Source organism: Rousettus aegyptiacus, unplaced genomic scaffold (genome assembly GCF_014176215.1).
Source record: "Rousettus aegyptiacus isolate mRouAeg1 unplaced genomic scaffold, mRouAeg1.p scaffold_m13_p_1, whole genome shotgun sequence".
Lineage (NCBI taxonomy): Eukaryota > Metazoa > Chordata > Mammalia > Chiroptera > Pteropodidae > Rousettus > Rousettus aegyptiacus.
In genome coordinates, this window is record NW_023416284.1 from 42,703,561 (window position 1) to 42,726,756 (window position 23,196).

A 23,196-nucleotide genomic window follows, 5' to 3' on the forward strand; every position below is an offset into this window, starting at 1 on the left:
GCCTTAAAAACGCATTTTAACACCCAGTATGATATCCTTCCTTAGCAACTTTGTAACAAAGTACTATTCATGTGTGTCTTTTGTCAGTTACTACAGATTTGCCAGAACACAGGATAAATAGCAGAGAGAGAAAACAGCAGAGTATACCCATGACAAAACACACTCAACTCAGGACTGTGGGATAAAGAGCTTCAAGGAAAAGAGCAGATGGCCAGGGTTCACATATCCTGAGGTTCAGTGGTCAAGACTGTACAACATAAAGGGGGTCAAATATATGGTGAAAGAAAGAGATTTGACTTTGGGTGGTGAACACACAACATAATATACAGATGATGTATTATTGATTTGTGCACTTGAAACCTATATAATTTTATTAACCAATGTCACCCCAATAAATGCAATAAAATACAATAAATTTAAAAATAATAAAAAAGAGTGTACAACAGCTCACAGAATATGATTGGAGGGGAAGTGGGGGTAGACATGTAATTAAATTTCACTGACAGGCATCATATTTATATGGAAAATATTTCATAGATAGAGATATAGAAAAGTATTGATGCTTAAAGCTGTTCTTATCTTTCCTGAGGAGTGTTGCCTTTCTGACAGATTATCTTGGGAAGCTATACGTTTATTCGAATGTTTAAAACATTTTTAGAACCCTGTTTGGAAAGGCCTTTGCAGATTCTTCTGATCTTCCTTAAGGATGAGAAATTGGCATTATGTGAAGCTGACTCTTATTTTAGAAAATAGCCTTCAGAAGTGAGTTGTCGAAAAGTGGATAATCGAGCCACTACTAATTAGGGGTCAAAAGTTAGATATGAGTGTGAAATAATGGGACTGATTTTCTTTTCATGGCTTTCTATAGTATATCTCATCAATGAGATGTTAAAATAACACATACTTCATAATCATTTTGGAGTACTTTACAGAAGAACTTGGAAAGGATACTTGGTACCACAAAGAAGAGACAGAGGAGAAAGAAAAAAAGGCATTTAAATTACAATATTTATTATTTATAATGCTAAAAGAAAAAACCCATTATCAATGGCTTTTTAATCAGCTATTACTGTAAGGATCTATTTGTTTGGTCCAAAATAATAAGCAATTTTTAAAATATGTACATACACATACTCATATATACACATATATAGGATAATAATAATTTTGTTATGTGTTAGAAAAATATATTTAAAGTTGTGAAAACATTTCCATAATTGATATCATTATTGTTCTATCTTACAGGTGGCCTTAGGTACTTAAGGATAATTTTGTTAATGTACAAGACTAACTCTCTTTTTGGTATGCCATCTCCAAGAAAGCTTATTTTCCCATTCCCGTAATGTCAGTCCACACTCAACCTGTTTTGATATTGGTAAAACATTAAAACTTTGGTATAGAAGACAAAAGAGAAGTATTTTCAAGTACATTTTTGTCTACCTCTATAAATATTTTGCATATGAGAACACAACCCCTATAAATTCTAGTTCGGGAATAGGATTTACTCATAAATTAATATATAAAAGTCAAGGTTTCATTCAAAATATTCTTTGAAAAAGATATTTTGTTATTAAATGATATATAAAACTAACATAGCTGATGTTATTGCTCTAATTTGAAAGGTTAAAATGTATTGAGTGTTTTAAATTCTCTAGGAGAGTTTTATTAATTAACTAAAAGTCCTAGTTTTGTCTTCTTCATATTTAAAATCAGAATTGTTTCAAATTAAAATAAGAAATAATAATCTCCTTCAAATAGTAATCACAATTATTTAAAATATTAAGGTAGAACTGGGAGGTTGGTGGATGTAGTAATTGCTTCACCAAGAATGTACTTTACTATTCTTCAACTTAAGATTTTTTTTCCGAGATATATCATACGATCGTGACATTTAGAATAAAATATATCAATACTGCACCTTTGCTTTCTAAGAAACCCCTCTTTGTAGCACCTTCAACCTTACTCCAAATGTTTTTTGTTTTGATTATAATTGATGTAAGCACATCCTGAAGTTATTGTGAATGCTGCTTTTTAAATTGGTGTTGGTTTTACCTTTTCACTTACAGATTTTAAGGGACATCATCACCACCCAGTTAGTAAGGACAGACAACCTTATGATCTGTCTGCGCACACTGCCTTCTGAATTGGCCACACTTAACCATGAATTTAAATACCTTTGGTCTTCTTTTAACTTCCAAGCTGAGATATCTTGTTTAAAAAAAGGAAGAGAGGGAATTTTAAATTACCCCATGGTTCTACACAAAGCCTTCTGCCTAAAAGGGAAGAGTTTAAACAATGTCATTTTACATAATAGTGCTCTCTTAATTGTTGTTTTTATAGTTTTGATTTATGCAACATTTTTCTTCTGAGTCTTTTTCACCACCTTTCATAGTCATCTGTGCCTTAATAGGAAGGAGATGGAAAGGACAGAATCACTTTCCATTTTACAGACAGAAAAACAAATAGTTTTAGAAATAAGCTCACACATCAAGATAGCAAGAGAAGGAGACTGGATTGTTTGGCTCCCTATCCAATGCTCTTTTAAAACTACCTCTCTAATTCTTTAGGCCTCCATATAATTTGTTAATAAATTTAAGCAGCTGAGAAAATCAAACAAACAGCCCTGGCTGGAACTTCAGATAATTTCATGCAGAGTGCCATGAACTTCAATCCTACTGCATACCACATTCAAACTATTTTAGTCCTGGATGTCTCCCAAGCGTCTAGTGACAATCATATCAAATTGAGCATCCACAGTGCAGTAAGAACCACACTAAACACACACACACTCATTTATACTGGAACTTTTAATAGGATTTTTGCCCCTTTCTCAACTTCCTAATGTTTAAATCCCACTTACCCTTTCAAAACCAGAGCAAATGCTACCGCCTTCAGGAAATCTCACTTAATCCTCCCTCCTCCCTCTCCCTCAACCCCCTAGGGCTAAAAAGAATCTCTTCTGAACTTGCAGAAGTACTTTATTGGTATCTCTCATCCCACTTAACACATTCTACTTTACTATAATACTTCATGTATCTTAACTCTGATATCAGTCTGCAAGTTCATTAGGTTAGGATCCATATTACTTAGACTCAGTGCATGCTTTGTAAAAGCCAATCAGTGTATTATAGGACTAGATGATACAGGAATAAAAATAAAATGCAAGGTATTTCCAAATGGGAAATTACCAAAACAAACAAACAAACAAACAACACATGCACTCTTGAAAAGGTGTTAGAAGGGTAGGTAATAATAAAGGGACACACAGCAGTTAACATAATACATGTAAGTTAATTAGATATTGAAGTTTTATTTGATGCAATGGGTTTACCAAGTATTCCGATTCAGAACCATTGGTTGTTAGTGTTATCAGGACAGATCTGAGAATGCCTATCCCTTTGTACAGGTAACAAAATCCAAACCCCTTTCCATGGCCTCCAAAACCCTGTGTGATCTAGCTCCAGCCAATCACTCCAGCTGCATCTCCTTCCCCTCTGCCACACAAAGCTCCTGTCCAACTTGCTAAGCTCTTTTTTCCTCTGGGCTTTTGCTTCATCCTTATGCTACCTGGAACACAGTGCCTCAACCTCTTACTTTCCTCATCACCCACGAACTACCCCACCTTGGAAAGACTTAAAAGCTCTTAGAAGACCTTAAGATGTTAAAAGACCAACTAGGCAACTCTATCTTAAAATAAGTCACCCTAGGCTTCCCAGCAATTATTTTCTATCATAACACGGTTTCCTCCTTTATCACATTTTTACTTTTTTAAAGTTTCTTGTCTACTATCCATCTGCTCCATCAGATTCTATGGTCATGACAACAGAGACTACATCTGTGTGGTTACCACCGTGGACCTGCTGCATCGTAGTATAGTAAGTAGGTTCTCAATTCATTTAAATGAACGAATGGAAAAAATGTCTAATACGTGAATTTCAAACTGAAGTGTTTAAGTTGATATCATTGTCTTAATAAATATCAATCTCAAATATTGTAATGGTTAAAACATTAGACCTGGGTTCAAATTCCAGTTAAATTATTTACTAGCTGTATAGCCTTGAGCACTTAAGCCTACTAAGTAAGCCTCAATTAAAAAAAAAAAGTATCTACTCAGAGATATGAGAACTAAATGACAATATTTCCCCCTCCCTACTAAGCACTCAACAAAATGTTGATATTATAACTCAGAATATCTTTTGTCTCCCACTGATCATTTGTTCTTTCCCTGACATTATTCGCTTAATTTAAAGCAACACTTTTACATTAATGAAGTTATTTTTTATTTCTTTGTTTTGTAAACAGCTTTATTAAGGTATAATTGGCATGTCATGCACTGTACATAGGTTATTTTCAGATGTGATCTTGGCTCAAAGGGTCTGTAGAAAAGAAATGATAAGGAATCCTGATCAACAACATTGTATATAACCTTCAATGCTATATGAATACAGGTATGTCCCAATTGGGGAAATACTTAGGAAAAAGTATGTTTAGTTTTTTTGAACAAATATTTAATGGGCACCAGTTTGTGCCAGGTAGTGTTCTAAGGGCCAGGGATAGATTAGTGAATAAAATGGACAAAAATCCCTGCCTTCCTGGAGTTGATATTGTAGTATTATTTGCTGTAATACAAAAGGATTTGTGAATTTTAGAAAATTTGTGAATTTTTTTAAAAGTGATTCTTTTAAATAGTCATACACAGTGCTTAAAAAGCAAGGCTATATTCACCTATCATGTGAAATGTGCACATCTGTAATAAAAGACAACCTCTACAATAGATTTAAAGTGTACCCAACAAGGATCTAACAGTCTTACCCAAGTACAGCCATTTCATTTCTTAATAGGTTATTCTATGAAACACTTCCTGGCTGCAGCTTCCTCTACTCCTAAAGCTGGCCGTGATAAAAATTGTCTTTCCATCTTTTAACGTGTAAAATCCCAGGTCTGAATATAATAGAAGTAGGAAATAAATGCTTGGGGGAAAACATGGAGAGTGATGTAAAGGAAGGAGGGAAGTTTTACTTGGCTTCAGAATCCTGAAAGTCAAAATCCAGAAGTCAAAAAGAATGCTTGGTCAATTCTGTTATTCATCTAGAATCTTGAAAATGTTTTATCAAACTATTGGTCATAACTCATTAGTGGACCATGAAATCAATTGTTGAGTCCTGTCTAACCTTTTCTTCCCCCAGAATACAGGGAGAAAATATCATAGTACAAAAGTGTGAATCTTGTGAAATGTTTTTCACATATGTATGCTCTGGTGACATGAATTTATACCCTAAATCATATGGTTTTTTGTTTGTTTGTTCGTTTGTTTGTTTGTTTTTATCACGAGTCAAAGATAAGAATACCACAGACTCTTCATATGTCAGGGAGAAGTAAGAACCAGGGGGTCACTGGTAGCTGCAAGGAGAAAATAGGCCGAGTTTTATAAATCAAATTCAATATTAAAACATCTAAATATTAATCAGCTTACAGATTTTTGTTTTTAAAATCATATGAAGAGTGAGAAGCATTATGATTAGATTCTAAGGGTATACTGAGTTTATCTTGAAGTTCAGCTTCTAGCTTTAAAGTACTGTAAATCGCCAATTAAGATTTAGCAAGCCAAGACCCTCTGTCCCCTCCCTGGGAGAGTTGATCCTTCCTTCCTTTGTAAAATAACATGTGAATACCTAGGGCAAGGATTAGCCTCCTGCTAAAAGAAAACAAAACAAAACAAAAATGTTTCTACCTTAACAGTTGGTAAATTCAGGTTTCCCAACTGGAGCTTTCTTAATTCTTGACTAAAAATTATTTTGTAGTGCCATATATATATTATTTGAAGTAGGAACCCTTACTTAAATCAGCAAAGTCATTTCTTAGGATATTCACATCCTCTGAATGTTATTTATTTACATGGCTTTAAAAGCAATTAAGACATTTAGGGAACACATTAAACCACAGATTAATGTGCCTTTTTCTTTTGGACTATCTATCATTCAAAGGCTCACCCCTACCCTTTTCCACCCAGGGAGATAAATGTTTCAGAACCAGAGAGGCATATTTCCTTTCTGTCTGGTTTCTAAGAATTCACTTAAACATGCTTATTGAAATTTCCTGTCATGCAATATTTTAGCAAGATTCCCCAAATATATACAGCTTGCAGAATATAAATATTGCATGACAGGACTGTTACCAAGTTTTTTTCCTTGGGCAAACAATACTGCAGTTGAAATCCCCAACATAAACAATTCCAGTTGGTATGTAAATGACATTAACCTAATAAAAGAGTAAGTATAGCAGTTTTCCTCTAAGTCTTTTAAATTAAAAGGAGTGAATATTCAAAAACTTTAAATGCCCTGGGGCATCAGGACTCTTTGAGAGTTATAATCACTGATACATTAGAGGACAAGAGGGCTGCCCATCTCCAAACTAAATGTCGCTTTCTATAAACAACACCCAAATCAGAGTACAAAGAAAACAGTTTCCTCTTTAAAGCACCATGTAAAAAAAAAACAAAACAAAACTGAATTCCTATGAAGTCCCGATGAGCTACACACTGTTAATACTACCAGAGACAAATTTCATGGCTTTGTTGAGACCAACTTCTTATTCCTAAAAAGGAAAGACACATGTCAAAACTAAATATGACTCCCTTTAAATGACTTTATCAAGATACTAAAAGCAAAGTCATCTAAGCTAATATACAAAAATGTATTTCCTTAGGCTTCGTAGAACACTCCTAGATCAAGTTTTACCCCTAAATATCAAAGGTGGTTGCTACCCTTTTAGTAACTCATTATAGTGGGAGGAGGGGGGTTGAGAGGGTCTGGGGTTGAAACTTTCCTCCTGTCTAGTTGCCTTAAGGGTGGCAAAGTAATCAGATATCTGGGAAACCAGCTAATTTAACAGGCTGGAACTGGTTAAGAGAAATTAAAATTTTGATTTCGTTTTAAAATTTGGGGGTTTTATCTCCTTTGCTTTACGAAAAATAAACACTTAAATTTCGATTGTTTCAAAATTACAGTATTGGCTCCCACAAGCATTAGAGGCTTTGACCATAGTATTCTATTTATCAGTACCGAGTAGATATACGAACTCAACTAGTTTAACGCTGAGAGCTAGCAAATCGTCTTTCTTTTAGAAGAGTTCCTTTCACTTTACATAGCGGTTAAAGTATAGACTTTGGAATTACATAGCCTTGAGCTGGATTCCTGTTTGGCTATTTTTTAGCTGTATCACCATGAACAAATTGCTTAATCTAATCTCTCAACTCAAAAACTGGAATATTAATCAGTACCTACTAGACAGGTTGTTATAAGGACCGAGTAAGACAAGGCATACAAATAAATGGTAGGTCACAGAAGACTGAGAATCAGAAACTATCTATGCAGGAAGAAGAGAAGGGGACGGGAAAATAGAATGAGGAAAATAGGAAAGAGGGGTGAGGGCACAGGAAATAAGTGAGGGGAGAGAGATTCATAATTATAACAATCAATTACTTCCTTATAAAGTTTACCCACAGTATGTACTTGTCAAAAACATAATCACATATATGTACCTGCTTATAGCCCATTATCCACCATTTTCTCAAGCTTTCACCTGAGCAATTGGTCCAAAAACCAAAACCAAAACCAAAACCACACAGCCATGCTGACTGGGTTTCACTTTAAATTCATGACCACAACTAGCAAATGGTTTTTAAAAATGGTTTTCCGGCATTGATTAATTCAGTTGATCAATTACATAATGAAGACCCTTTTAGCCTCAAGGCTAAAAGATGACAACTGCAAGTATGAGGTAGACATAACAATGTCTAGTAAAAGAACAGGAATTCTTTCTTCCTTGGAGATCTTTCTGTCAAGAAAAGAAAACCTTTCCTAGAAACCCTTGAACAAACTTCCCCTTCTTTCTCACTGGACAAAATAGTTATCACTTGATTATGTCTAAATCAACCTTTGGCAAGGTAGATGAAACCATCATAGCTGGATTAATTCAATGAAGTTTTACCCCTGAAGAGGACCAAAGTTTTGCCACCCTAAAGCTGCCTTTGAATATTAATTTTTAAGCTGGTTATTAAGAAACAATTCACTCAGAATGTTTGACCCTCCCCCATTTCCTGCCTAAGAGATTCAGATGGAAAAGGATCCTTCAGGAAGGAAATCCTAGGATGTTTGCCTTAGCCTAATCTGAATTGTGTATAAGTGGATGGGAGGGCTACAGGCCTTTAGCTGGATCACCCTCTGTGTCCCATAGCTTTATGAGTTGCCTAGCAAAAATTTACCTGCCCTGTGTGTTCTGCCCTTCCTCAATTACCTGTAAATCATCCACTCTCACTTTTGAAATTGAAGATCCCGTTCCTCCTTTTTTCCTTTGTCCAAAATGACATATATACCCAATTTTTGCCTCACTGTTTTTGGAATTTTCATGCTTATTATGTGAATTCCCCATGAGCATGTATTAAAATTTGATTTTCTTCTATTATCTGTCTGGTTAATTTAATTATTAGCTCAATTAGACTAACTTTAAAAGGTGGAAGGAAGAATATCTCTTTTTTTTTTTGTCCTCACACCCCTCTGGAACTAGAATGGGGTTTGTTTCCATCAACAAACATGACTATGAGCATGACAGAAACTACTTAGAGAATTATAGTAGCGGAAGAGAATTATATTATCTGCAGAAATATCATGAGATTGGACAAAAAGGTACATACGCAGTACAAAATGAAAAGAGGTCTTTGGTTCCCCCAAACTTCTACAAGCAGGAAGCAGACTAAGAAAACTACTCAGCTGCAAATGTGTGCCATCCTTCATGAGAAAGGAAGGTTGACTCAGAGGGAGGGGAAAGAAACACACACACACACAGGAGGTGGAATCAAGAGCCACAAAGAATTATTTTCAGGCATTAAGCCCTAATCAAGGAAATGCCAACCAGTGCCTAACTGGATTTCATAATTGCTCAATTACTCTTGTGCGACTCCCCTATTTCACATTTTCAAATAGGAAGATTTGTATAGCAGTTATCCTATGCCTATTCATATGTGGAACTACATCTAATAAGTCTCATATATACCTGAACTTGATTTATATAATGAGATTCTGAACTTCAAGGTAATACTGTAATGGAATGAGACTTTTACAAACCTTGGGAGGAAGTGAATACATTTTGCATGTGGGAGCAACACAAACCATAGAGGGCCAGAGAATAGATTGTGGCAGCCAACCTCCAACATGGCCCTCAATGATCCCCACCTTCTGGTATTCACATCCTTATATAGTATATTCCAATACTACATCAGGGTTGTTCTGTGTTGCCAACAGACTTGGCAGAAGTGACTGCATGTCACGAGGCAAGGTCTTGCAAGACATTGTGGCTTCTGTCTTGCTTTTTCTCCTTCTCCGGGGAGCCAAATGCCATGACCTAAGAACACTTAAGCAGTCCTATGGAGAAGCCTACATGGCAAGGAACTGAGGCTTCCTGCAAACAGCCATGTGAGTGAGCCCCAGTTAAATCCTAGTCAAGTCTTCAGATGAGTGCAGCCCTACTCAGCAGCTTCATGGGAGATACTGAGCAAGAACCACCAAGCTATGCCCCTTTGAATTCCTAATCCACAGAAACTATGAGGAATTAAGTATTTATTATTTTAAGTTTTTTGATTTGAGGATAATGTAGTAATAGATAACAATTAGTGATAGTTACTAAAAATTCTATATTACTGTTTTCCTAAAGACTGCCTATTCTGAGAGGCTCTCAAAATCAGTTATCAAAAAAGTACCATGGCCCCTTTTAAAAGAAAATGGCACAAAATGGTTGACATATATCTTCATCCCATAAAAGAGCAAAATATCAAACTCTGCAGTAATGACTAGACAATAAAGATCTGCTTGTTCTCTGTACATCATCTTCCATAACTCAAATAATTAACGTTAAAATTATAGAGGCATTTAATCAATATGTCTCCATCGAAAGGTTTAATTCAATTGTGGGTGCCAGTGAGAAAGCTATTGGGAATGAGGAAGGCAGGTGAAAAGATACTACACAGCAGCACAATGTGGCAGTTAAGAACATGGGCTCTGAAGCCAAACTGCATTTAAATCCTGGCTGAGTGACCTACCTCATTTACAAAATGGGAATAATTATAGCCCCTCCCTCAGAAGATTGTTGTAAAGATTAAATAAATACATGTAAATTGAATAGGAGAGCCCCTGGCACATAGCAAGTGCTTAATAAGTCACTTTAACCATCCTGGAGATGGGAATATACAGATGTATTTGGGGTCACAAAGAAGATGTAGTCACGGTGTTACTTGGCAGGTTATGCTGCTTTAATTTCCCTTCAGAACACCTCAGGAGAGTGGGAAAAAAAACGCTCATCTAACTGGGAGGCAATTAAAACTATAGTGAGTGGCACCTATATTTGTTTCAAGCACTTCTCTGTCCATCAGTAGAAAGCATGATGAGAAGATTCTGAGTATGCTCTACATGTTAAAAGTTTCATCTCCTATGCATGGGGTGACCAAATAACTTATTACCCAAACTGCAACATTTCTGAGAATAGGCTCTAGATATGATTATATGTAAAAAGCAGGCGTAAACTGGAACTTTTCCAGGCAAGTAGCAATGCATATTTGCTTTCTGTGACTGTAGCACAAGTTTATAGAAAGAAACAATACACTTATTTCAACGAAATCAAACAATAACATTTTGCAACTATGCACAGAATAAAGAATGCTATGTACTCTCGATAATTATCTCACCAGAATTTGAACGAGCAATCTATTTATATTTAAATAATTCCTCAGAGATGGCCAAACCCTTAAAATAATATCTATATAACAAGTACACATAATAAAAATGCATTTCAGAAACACCTGACCTCGCTGACCAATTTTATCTCCTCAAAACTCCCTCTCCTTTGCTTTCCATAATGGATAGTATTTGTTCTCAATTTATACCTTATTTTCTCATTCTTTTGTAGGCTCTTCTTTCTCCCATTTCTGATATTCTTTCTCCTATCTTTGATATTCCCTTGGCCTTTTTCCTATCTCTCACCCTCCCATTTGCTGAGTTTACACACTCCCATTGCTTGAACTATCACACTTAAACGCTGATGACTCCTAAGTCTTTATTTGTAGTCCTGTCCTCTCTCAAGTTCGAGACCTGAACTGTCCAAGATGATAGCCATTAGCCAGCCACATGTGGCTATGGAACAATCGAAATGTGCCTAGTTCAAATTGAGATTATAAGGATAAAATTCACCATATTTCAAAGGCTTAGTCAGAAGTAAGTAAATGGAAAAATATCTCAGTGATTTTTATGTATATTGCATGCTGAAATGACAATATTTTTAGGTATGCTGGGTTAATAAATGTATCATTAAAAGCAATTTATCTGTTTCTGTTAACTTTTTTAAATGTAGTTATTAGACATTTAAAAGTACACACATGACTCACATTTGTGTCTCACACTATAGTTCCAATAGGCAGCACTAATCTAGTCTCTTACCTCCTATTCATTACCTCTACTCAAAAATTCCACCAGTACCTCAAATTCAGTATGTGCAAAACTGAGTTCATCTTCTCTTTTCAGTCCATTCTCCACACTGAATATGAAGTGATATCGCTAAAACACATATCCAGTCACATCACTTCTCTGCTCAAAATTCTGCTATAGTCACTTTCAGGATAAAAATAATAATAATCGAAGCTTTGCAATCTCCATTTTCAAGGGCTTACAATGTCTGCTTCTCTCACTCTTTATAGCCTAACTGAAAACTCCTAGAGGGCTAGGACTATGTCCCTTAATCAAAAAACACAAAAAGGCATTGCAAAGGCATAATTCATTTTTTTAAAATTGGTGGTAGGGAGTGGGGAGTGATCCTTAACATGTGTCAAACCCTGTTGTAATGTTTGATGTACTTAATCCTTACAACAACCCCATAAGGAAGGTACTATACTTATCCCCATTTTACAAATGAAATAAGGCACACAGTGTCTAAGGAATTTGCTTAAGATTACAAAAACGATATATGATGGGGTTCACAGTATGTCCTGGGAATGGAACATAGTCACATGGGGCTGGAGCGTGGAGTGCAAATGATACTGGAAGTTAAGTTGGGACCATATCACGGCACACCTGAAATATTTTCCTAAAGAGTGGATTTTCTTCTATAAACAATGACTTTTTGATTAGGGACGTGACTGGTATGTTCTGACTGATATTTAAGGAAATAACTTGAGTAGTCATGTGGATGGATGACTGAGAAGCGAGAGACTAGAGTGTTCCTCCATCTGTATTCTCCCTTTCAATACTAACATTTTCTTCAGACAGACATCTGAAGTTATTCTGGGAGTTATTGTATATTCTTCCCTTATGGAACGGACACTTGGTTCTGGGAGTTATTGTATATTCTTCCCTTATGGAACAGACACTTCGTTCTATCAATTTTACTTCCTAAATCTCCAACTCATCCCTTCTCTGCCAATAATTTAAGCCATACCTTCATCACTTCTTACTGAGCTAACCGAGTCTCTTTACTACTTCTTCGTATTTTCTCCAGGTTATCCTTCAAATGCCCCGAACAGATCATTCCAAAATTTTACTCTGATCATGCCAATCATGGTTCCTAATCGACTACTGGCTCTTTAGCCCAATACTCAAGAATCTTCATGCTTTCACTCTTGTCTACCTGTCCAGTATCAACTCCAGCTACTACTCCACCTCTTGCGTCAGTCACATTAAATTCCATGTTGCTCCTCAAGTCTTGCATACTTGTTTCTTTGCTCATACTGTATTTTCTGCCTAAAACTCTGTTCCTCTCTTCAACAACCTAACTGTAGTCACTCATCATTCAAAACAACCCAGGCATTATTTCCTTTGGGAAATCTTACACACTCTTCTTTTCCAGGCAGATTTAGGTATGTTTACTCTGTACTCCTGTAACATTCTATACTTCTAATTCATTGCATTACATTTTAACTATAGGACTCTCTTGAATAAGCCTCATCAGACTGGGGCTGTGTCTTACTGATTCAGTCATGAACCAATATTTATTGAATGTCTCCCCTCCAAGACCCCCAGTGCCTGGCTAGAGGCTAGGAATACAACAGTGAACAAAACAGATAAAAATTCCTGCCCTTATGGAGTTAATATTCAAAAGGTGGAGTCTATCTTCTTATTTACACCTTATTCCAGTGCCTAGCCCTTGATGAAGTAATATAAGGTTAGAAAAGTAGTTGGGTCCACCAACCAGTCTTTTCAATAATCTTTCCCTGTCAGTGACTTCCCTAAGGTCTTTTCCTTTTATCTGTTTCCTTTTAAATTTCTCCCATGTATTAGAGCGCTTCCATGTAATCTAAAAGGAGTCATACTGTATGTCCCCAGACAAAAATTCTAAGCAAAGTTCTGTTTTTATATTGTACCTTCTCCTTTCTTCCAACTCTCATCTCCTTGTCACACTGTCATCTCCATTTCCCTTGAGACAGTACCTTCTGGCTGTCCAGAAGTATGGTTAGGTTAGGTATCTTAGTAGTTTGTTTTCCCTAAGTTTTCTAGGTTCTGATTTACTTTTCCCTAATCTTCCTTGAATGCACCTAAAGTCAGAGCTTACTGCTCAGAATTATCTTCTGTACTGGGAAGCTTCACACTTTCTCATTCCCCGCCCAATGAGAAGGCCCTCCTTAGTATTGTTTTCCCATAATACTTATCACCCTAGAACCTTGAGTTTAATCCTTCTTGTCCTCCCTAGCACTTCCAGAGTCTAGAACTGTTCAACAAAGTATCAACAAAGGAGCAAATGAGTATATAATATATACATATATTTACATATTCTCTCCCCTTGACCCAAACTGTATGACTTTCATCCTTCTCCCATACATTGTAGGGCGGTCTACAGAAAGAGGCAGCCAGAAATACCCACTTTGGACCCACGATTAAGAAAATCTTTTCTTTAAAACTGTTAGGAAAAGAAAGTTTTTAATTTAAAAAGTGTGTTTTGATCTCAGGTAATGTCACATCTGTATGTGTACCTTTAGTACATGTCTTTTGCATTATTTGTAAATTCAGTTCCGCCTTTGAGTGAATAGTGTATTACAATGGTGTTTCTACGTTATCTGAGTGGGCCGTTTCCCCAGGATGTAACTAGGCTGGAACTGAGGAGTCCATACTATTCAAATTTCAGTATCCTGCTGGGTGTGTCTGGGAGTAGGGAGGAGAGGATATTCCTGTATGAATACAAAAATTATAAACTTCCTGAAGGGTGGAGTTATAGGAAGTCACCTGGATGCTGTGGTCATGAATAAGTAGGAAATGGGTCCAATACTCTGCGCAGACTCCTTCCCCTGGGACTGAATCCTCCTCCGACTCCCCTCCCAGCCCCAAGGCTGGATCTCTACACATCGTGTGTTTAGGCGCGGTAGCGACTGCTTCTAGAACCAGACCTCCCAACCACTCTCCTCCTAGCGACACTCCAGATATGTCAAAAATTCTTAAACAGGGGTTTTCCAATCTGCCCCTGAGGGACTGCCCCTAAGCAAGGCGGACGGGCCCAAGCTGCGATGTAGAGAATTCGATGTCCGAGTGACCGCCTCCTCGGAGTGGATCGAGTTAAATATAACTGCGCGAATGGAATGGCGCTAAAAATAAGGCAACAGCTGGCCGGTCCACAGCCTTGTCCCGGGGAGGGCGGGGGCCTGAATGTCGGATTTGTGCAGAAAGGCCACTCCAGGCACAGAGGCGATGAGGCAGCAGTGTCCGTGGGCCTTGGCCGGAAGACCGGCTAAGTGGGCCTGAACTACCCACTGAATGGCCTGTACCCGAGCGGGTGCCCGGGACTGGACTGAGGCTCGCTCCGTGGCCTGAAAGGGAACTTTACAAAGGAATCAGAAACCTGGGCGAACTTGCCTGGACGTGACAGGGTGTAAAGGATGGGCGCCGAGCAGGTTCTGCTCGCCCTGCCGCCAGAGGGAGCTGAACCCCTGGGGAAGCACCGGCGTCGCGGGAGATCAAAGTGCAACAGAACTCGTGGCAGGGGGACCCGTGGCGAGCGGTCCTGTGCGCGCATACACGAGGCTCCGGCGGCGCTGGGCCTTTGCACTCTCCTCTTTCCCATAAGCCCCTTCCCTGCGCGCCCTCCCGCGGCAGTGCCCCAACCATCGAGCCAACAATTGAAACGTTTCCAAAATAGGCTATTTGTTTGCTCCCAATAAATCGATCGGCAGTGATTAAGAAATCGATGTGGCCTGGGTGGGCAAGTCGCTCGCGGGAAGAGAAACGCGCTGCCGCCGGGATTCCAAGGGGAGGCCCACGAAGGGCGCAAGACTGGGAGAGGCGTGTCTCTCCCAGGCCACACCCGAGGACCCGCCACCTGGGCGCGCGGCCCCGGCAGGCCGCGTTCCCTTGGGCGGCGAGGGGCGCGCGCCCGCCGCCTGCTTTCCTCGGCCCCTTTCCTTTCTCCTTCGCTCGCAAGCGAGGCCGTGGAGGCCAGCGTGCGCGGCGCCGCTCGTAGGCTTTTGTTGCTCCTCCGCGGGCTGAAAGGGGGTTTTGTAAAGCGGGACAGATAAAAATGAGCAGCATCATATTGTTTGACAGAATGATCCCATATGATGAAGTGTCGGCTCCGAAGGGGGCGAAATGGTGAATTCCTAAAAAACCAGCCCTCGGCTCCTCCGCGAGCTGCCAGTGTAGCCTGGAGGGACCCAGCCGACAGCCGGGCCGGGTCGCTTCGTACCAAATCGTGTCGGAAAGACGCGAGCTTTCAATGCCAAGTCATTTTTAAGCCCCAATCTTGCCCAGGACCTTTCTCCTCGCCAATGAAAAGAACAATTTTCGAGAGAAAAGATCGTTTTGATTAAAGCTGACATGCTGCTGATAACTCCATGCTAATGTGAAATAATTAACGTAATAGCCATAATTAAAAGCACGCTAACAATGCTATAAATTTATCACACAATTTTACTAGCTTTCTGCCCCTAACTGCTCTCTCATCGTTAATTAAACGTGTTGCCTTTTACAGAATGGATGTTTATACATTTCCAATATAAATAAATTCGAAGCCATCCTCTCTCCCTATCTCTCTCCTCCTTTCCTTTTGGCATCTTGCCATTTACAGGCACCCCTTCGCATGGGCCCCGAATGGCAGACACCTTGAAAATAAATGGAGTTTTGAGATGCAAATCCAAACAAGAACATTAAATTAGCCTTTATTCCCCCCCCCACCCCGAAGAGATCTGGAGAGTATACAGGGTGGTGGGAAGTGAGTTAAAAATCCTATCCACTTGAAAACAAATAATCTGGATGAGTTGGAGACCCAGGTATCAGCTCAGCCCTTCCCACCTCCCTCGGTGCCGGCCATACAGCTGAGGCTGACAATAGTTTTAACACATTTATGACGACTGTCAAGAGGGAGCCGACTTTGTTTCTTGGTGGCTGGGGAGGAGGGAAGGAAGGGTATATTCCCAATGGGCTCCACCCACATTTGGTTTCCTCTGAAGTAGACGGTGGCTGCTCTCGGTTGAAAATGCGCCCCTTGAAGCGCAGGACCTGGTCATATCTCCCCCGATTCTAAGAAAAATGCACCTGGATGCCGTCATTATTCGTTTTCACTTCGGGCCAACGATTTATTCAAGCTATTGGCAGTCTCTGACTTCAAGGAGGAGGAAGAGGGCATTTGGGTTTGCTGCAGCTAGCCGAGGGGTGACTGGGCCATTCCTGCCTTCCTCCACACGCTCTGGCAGTACCCCTCCTCCCGTGTTGACCATTTAAGAACCCAGATTGAGTTGTAATTAATTTCCCTTTCACCGTCATAAATTGTTCCATCCATTTCTCTCTCCTACCCCCATCTCACAACCCCCCACCCCCAGAAAGCACACATTAAATCTCCCCTCTCCAGAGACGTCTCAATTTCCTTGCAATCGATCAGGACTTCACTTTTCTTGCTTCTCGTTGCTAGAGCCTCGGTCCCCTACACCACCATCACCAACCTTCACCCCTGACGCCTCTGTCCTAGTGGCTTCCCCAGCTGGGTACCACCGATTCTGCCCGCCCTAGGAGAAACGGAGAGAGGCTCATTCCATTCGCTTTTGGCTGAAACGTTTCAAACATTTGAACAGGTGAGACAGCTGGCTTCCATCTTCTTTAAATCTGTCCTGGGACGTTTGCTTGTTGTGACCCAAGCAGTCACTCTCACTCATAGTATATATGTGTACTCCCTCTTTCTCTCTCCTACAATAACTCTCTGCGACTCAGAAAATATGTATCAATTTTTCACTTTTCTTCTCCCCCCAATATTTCCTTTCCCTCTATCACATTTTTCTTCCCCCCACTAATGTGTCACTTTCTGCATCTGTCGTCTCCTTTCTTCCATCTCTCTCTGCTGAAAAGTTTGGCGGTAACTGACGACTTGTGGGCTTTTAGCTGCAGCATGCAATTATTCAACATATAGGATTTACTTAGCCTGGAATCTAGTCAGCCTAGGACAGGCCCCTGCACAATCGGCTCCCACCCGGGCCCTTCCGCCCAAGTGGAGTCCCGCAGCGAGGGCAGCGGGAACCTTCCCTCTTCCCACCTGAACCTCTGCTTTGCCTCCTTCCCGCCCCGGAAGGATGCGCTGGCGCTACTGTTGCTCTGAATGAGGAAAGCCGCAGCGGGTTACCCAGTAGAGTGGCAGCAGGAAAATCCGCTGCCTGCACTGGAAATCGATATTAAGCGGATGGGCCAGCGCGAGCGCCAGACGTCGAGGCCGCAGCCAGTAGGTCCTGCACGTCTCATCATTTAGCTAATCGAGTCGAAAAGTTTCTGTAAGGGCCAGACCCAGCGTCAGATGGTAACACTGATTGAACAAGAGATTAGCACAATAGATCTCTAACCGAGGGGAAGCGTTGCTTTTCACGCTACGCTCCGTAATTAATGGTATGAATCAATTAATTTGACTTTTATTGTGTCGAAAGAAAAAAGCGCAACAAATGGAACTGGCGGCTGGGAGTTGTTCATCCCCCACCCTTTCCCCCAGGGAGGTTCCAATAAGACATTGGGGAATGGACGGATCAGACCAGGTCTTGGCCCGGGGAGGATGAGCGGCAGGGACCAGCGGCGCCGAGGGAGTACTGAGAACTAGCCCTGGTGGGCAGCATAATCGAAATTAGGCTCATTTAGAGGCTATTTCAAGAAGACTGCGGAGGGCGGCCCCTGGAGCCGCCACCCTCCCATGCACGCGCGGGTGCGCGCGCGCGCACTCACACATTTACACGTGCATTCCGACTCGCCTGCCCAGCCTGTGAGGCTCGTGCTGCGGCCCGCGCCTGCCTCTGGGGTTGGACAACCGAAGCTGAGCAAAAGGAATTTCTGAATTTGTAAATTTTGATTTCTTTTTCTGTCCTTCCGACCTTCCTTTTGTAATGATTGGGTTTCTCTGGCAATTGCAGTCGCGACCTCTGCAGCTGGGCGAAGTGGACCGCCAGCTCGCAGCTCTGGTGGGTTTCGCGCGGGCAGTCTAGATAGCTTTGTAAGAGGTTCGGAGCCTGCAGGCCACAAAGTGGTGCAGCTGCAGAAATCAACTTAGAAGCATTTTAGGGTCAGGTGCAACCGCGGGGTCACTTAAATACAGAAAAAGCTTGGAATTTCGAGTGCGTTTCAGGGTGGAGTAACCGCCCCCACTCTACAGCCCCAATCTGGAACGTCCTGCTTAGTGGGGATCCAATGGGCTAAAAGTTATACCTATCTAGGAAACCATCTAATGGAGATGAAAGTTAATCTGTGTGTCTCACTGCCTAAAATGAAGTAACTTTACGGATTTGAGGTTTATTTGTTTATTTATTTATTTTTGAAATGTCTAGGCCAAGGAAAGAGGGGTTCGCAGGTGACAGAGACACAGACTGAGGGAATCAGAAGCACCAGTGTCCACCAGGAATTAAATCGGTTTGCTAGTGTCTTCTGTAAATACTTCACCAATTATTTCCTTTCGGACCTCCTCCCCTGGTGCTCTTAGCTCTGGTGAGGCCGGCATATTCCCCTCCCAGGCCTCCGCGGACAGACTGGGTTTGGTTTCCTGGAGTCCGCCACACCCGGCAAGCGCTTGCGGCTCGCTACGAGGCGGCCTAAAACTGCGTTAGGGGTGGCACATCGCGGATTCACCCGGTCAGGTGCAGTATTCGGGATTGCGAGGTCTACGCGCCCCAGTAATGCCACACACTGGGGGTCGGTTTGCGGTCCGCCCTCCCAATCCCAGTTAAATTCCCAGTCTTTCCTACCATAACTGACTTTCCTTGCCAGGGAAACTCGGTGTGCACTGGCCGCATCCTCGCCTCCTCCACCCGCTCTGCTGCTGGTTTCCCAGGAAGTTAAATCTTGGAGGGTTTATCTAAGTCTTGGAAGAAAAGAATCCCGCGTTAGTTAGCAGCAACTGAGAGCCTAGCACGCTGGCATGCCCCCAGGCCGTCCCCGCTCCCAGTAGTCGGTCGCGCCGCCGGGGAAGTCACACCGCCAGCTCCTCGCGTTGTTTGGCCTCCCGGGCGCAACATCTAGCCTAAAGGCCCAAAGCCTCTTCCCTGCCCCACTCGACTTACCCGGGCCGCGGCCAATCCCGGCTCCTTCCCCAGCACATTTCCGACTTTTTCACATGCTAAATCGTTTAACTACTCCGAGTAGCTAAGTTATGGCTTCTTTATTTATAGGTTCCCTGTTATTTTACGTCGTTTTTATTTCTCTCGGCAACTATTCTAATAGATAAATCAATAGCCATTTTCTGACCTTGGGGAACCCCAGCTGATGCTGTTCTAGCCCCGCGGAAGTGGGGGGGGGGGAGGAATTGTATATATGTATACACACACACACACACATACATACACCCACATAGAGCGAAGGCAGGACCCCGGAGAACTGGCTTTGGGGGGCGGGCGAGAGTATCTCCTCAGTAGATGTTTCCGCCGAATGAGCAGAAGCAGGAGGGGGGTCTGAAGTCTAATTAGCAAAACGGAGCCCGGTGTTCAGCCCTCACTCTTTAAAGCTAAAAAAGAATCAAAAACAAAAACAGACTAAGTTTTTCTTTTCAAAAAAGTGGAATGGGCATCTCGTTCTATGTTGCCAATTCCTTGCCCAAGGAGTGTAGGTAGAAGAGAAGAGGCAAGGGAAAAGGGGCGGGGAGGGCAGGGCAGCAAAAGCCGCCAGGTCCCGCGGACACTCCCAGACCCACGCCCTCACTCGCTCACACCCATTTTCGCGCACTCACGCCCACAGGCTCCCTCGACCCCTGCGCTGGGCTCTAGTCTAGGCTGAGGTCCCCGGGCAGTCCAGGGCGCCCTTGGGGCCCGCGAGACGCTGGCGCCTGGTGCGGCGCGGAGTTGCGGGTCCCTCGTCCCTTTGTTGACAATTCCCTGAACCAACTTGAGTTTGGCCGGCTCGGCGGCTGCCCTGACGTCACGCGCGGTCACGTGGCCCCGCCTCCCGCTGGATCTTTAAGTAGAAAGTAATCTATCAGGCCAGTCCTTAAAACGGGACTTTCGACTACTGGGGCTTCGGCGTCCCTGACACCCCCTCCCCTCGTTGCCCCTGTCCGCGCCCTCCCGAGCTGCTCGGAGCCCGGTGTCCTGCGCCCGCCTGCACAGATCCTGCTCCCCATACCCGGCCCAGAGGCCGAGGAAGGCACGCGAAGTGAGGGGGCGCGGCGTGGAGAAGCCGCCGGGGCCCAGAGCGGCAGCGAGCGCCTAGTACCGAGCGCCAGGGACAGCAGGAGTTTGCGGAGGGCGTCCGCGGGGAGCGGACCGCCGCGCCCTCGCCGCGCGATGCCAGGCCGCTGAGTGTGAGCTAAGCCGGGAGGGCCCCGAGCCACATACGCCCCCTCCCCTCTCCAAGTACCCCATCTTTCGGGGGCGTCCAAACCCCCTTTCCCTGGGCTCGGCGGCAGCTCTTGACGACTCCAATCGTCCGCAGCTCCTTCCCCGCTGCCTCCACCAACCCCGAGGAGGGATGACCCTCTCCGGCGGCGGCAGCGCCAGCGACATGTCCGGCCAGACGGTGCTGACGGCCGAGGACGTGGACATCGATGTGGTGGGCGAAGGCGACGACGGGCTGGAGGAGAAGGACAGCGACGCAGGCTGCGATAGCCCCGCAGGGCCTCCGGAGCTGCGCCTGGACGAGGCGGACGAGGTGACGCCGGCCGCACCCCACCACGGGCCGTCTCAGCCGCCGCACCAGCAGCCCCTGGCGTTGCCCAAGGAGGCGGCTGGAGCCGCGGCCGGGCCAGGGGGCGAGGTGGGCGCGTCCGAGGCCGACGGCTGCAAGGGAGGCGTTGGCGGCGAGGAGGGCGGCGGGAGCGGCGGCGGGCCCGGTTCGGGCAGCGGTGCGGCGGGCGGCCTGGCCCCGAGCAAACCCAAGAACAGCCTGGTGAAGCCGCCCTACTCGTACATCGCGCTCATCACCATGGCTATCCTGCAGAGCCCGCAGAAAAAGCTGACCCTGAGCGGCATCTGCGAGTTCATCAGCAACCGCTTCCCCTACTACCGGGAGAAGTTCCCCGCCTGGCAGAACAGCATCCGCCACAACCTCTCGCTCAACGACTGCTTCGTCAAGATCCCCCGCGAGCCGGGCAACCCGGGCAAGGGCAACTACTGGACCCTGGACCCGCAGTCCGAGGACATGTTCGACAACGGCAGCTTCCTGCGGCGCCGGAAACGCTTCAAGCGCCACCAGCAGGAGCACCTGCGCGAGCAGACGGCGCTTATGATGCAGAGCTTCGGTGCCTACAGCCTGGCGGCGGCGGCAGGCGCCGCGGGGCCCTACGGCCGCCCCTACGGCCTGCACCCCGCGGCCGCGGCGGGCGCCTACTCGCACCCGGCTGCTGCGGCCGCGGCGGCTGCGGCCGCGGCGCTCCAGTACCCCTACGCGCTGCCGCCGGTAGCACCCGTACTGCCGCCCGCCGTGCCGCTTCTGCCCTCGGGCGAGCTGGGCCGCAAAGCGGCCGCCTTCGGCTCTCAGCTTGGCCCCGGCCTCCAGCTGCAGCTCAATAGCCTGGGTGCCGCCGCGGCCGCCGCGGGCACGGCGGGAGCTGCGGGAACCACCGCGTCGCTTATCAAGTCCGAGCCGAGCGCGCGGCCGTCGTTCAGCATCGAGAACATCATCGGCGGGGGCCCCGCGGCGCCTGGGGGATCGGCGGCGGGCGCTGGGGGCGCCGGGGTAACTGGGGGCACTGGGGGCGGTGGGAGCGGTGGCGCAGCTCAGTCCTTCCTGCGGCCGCCGGGGACCGTGCAATCGGCAGCGCTTATGGCCACGCACCAGCCACTGTCGCTGAGCCGGACGACGGCCACCATCGCGCCCATCCTGAGCGTGCCTCTCTCTGGACAGTTCCTGCAGCCTGCAGCCTCAGCCGCCGCAGCTGCTGCCGCCGCAGCGCAAGCCAAGTGGCCCGCTCAATAGGGACGCGCCGGTGGCCGGGACGCAGGGCCCGGTAGCGGCCCCGGGCGGCGACTGCACTTCCATGTTGGGTGCCCCGCCCCGGTCTCGGCCCCCCTGCCCAATCCCGGACTCAGCCTCTCCTCCATTTCCTCCCCCCCGACCCCTCAACACCGACCTCTCGGGCACACCTAGGCTGGCGGAGCGAATTCTCACCGCGCGCCCGCCCGAGAATAGCTTTCCGTACAGGTAAAAATAGAAAACCTAATTTTCCAAAAATTACCCTGACGGCGTCTGCTCTCAGTACCGTGGGGATGGGAGGGAAATTCTTTGTACATATTTGTATAAAAATTATTGACTTTCCTTTTGGGGTTTTTATTTTTTTAAGAAAAAAAATTCCGTAGATTTAGAGCTCTGAACTTTCATTTTTTTTGAAGGTTCACTCTCCAGTTTTATGTGAGAAATAAATGTATAGAGACGTTGGGAGATTTTAAATATAAAAAATTTTTCAAAAGGCGAGAAGTGTCATTCTATTATAAGTCTGTTTATATCTGAATGAATATATATGGTATTCTAAATGTTATTCCATCGTGTTGTACACAACTTTGTAAATAAATTTTTAAAATGCTCAGCCTTGTGTTTCATTTAGGTGTCTGAGGTAAATAACAAGATTTTAAAATAGTATTTTTTGCATTACATCTTTCCCAGAAATTCGAAGTTTCAAGTAATGACCTTTTCAAATTTTGCTAATTCATAATTTGATTGTAAGAAAAATTTAATTGATAAAAGGAAAATATGCCTAATTTAAATCGTAGTTAGTATTTTTATTTTAGTTTTC

At 43.9% G+C, this 23,196-nt stretch overlaps 1 protein-coding gene across 1 annotated transcript; it reads left to right on the plus strand.

The window, feature by feature from the left end:
- Positions 1-20,460: 20,460 nt before the first annotated feature.
- FOXD3 (forkhead box D3) lies at positions 20,461-22,986 on the plus strand. Its single transcript, XM_016140366.2, has one exon. The coding sequence runs from the start codon at positions 20,937-20,939 to the stop codon at positions 22,380-22,382; it is 1,446 nt and encodes a 481-aa protein (XP_015995852.1). The 5' UTR covers positions 20,461-20,936; the 3' UTR covers positions 22,383-22,986.
- The last annotated feature ends 210 nt before the right edge of the window (positions 22,987-23,196 follow it).

Excerpts from the sequence above, each read along its gene's own strand:
- FOXD3 (XM_016140366.2), top strand. The coding sequence starts at position 20,937 with ATGACCCTCTCCGGCGGCGGCAGCGCCAGCGACATGTCCGGCCAGACG.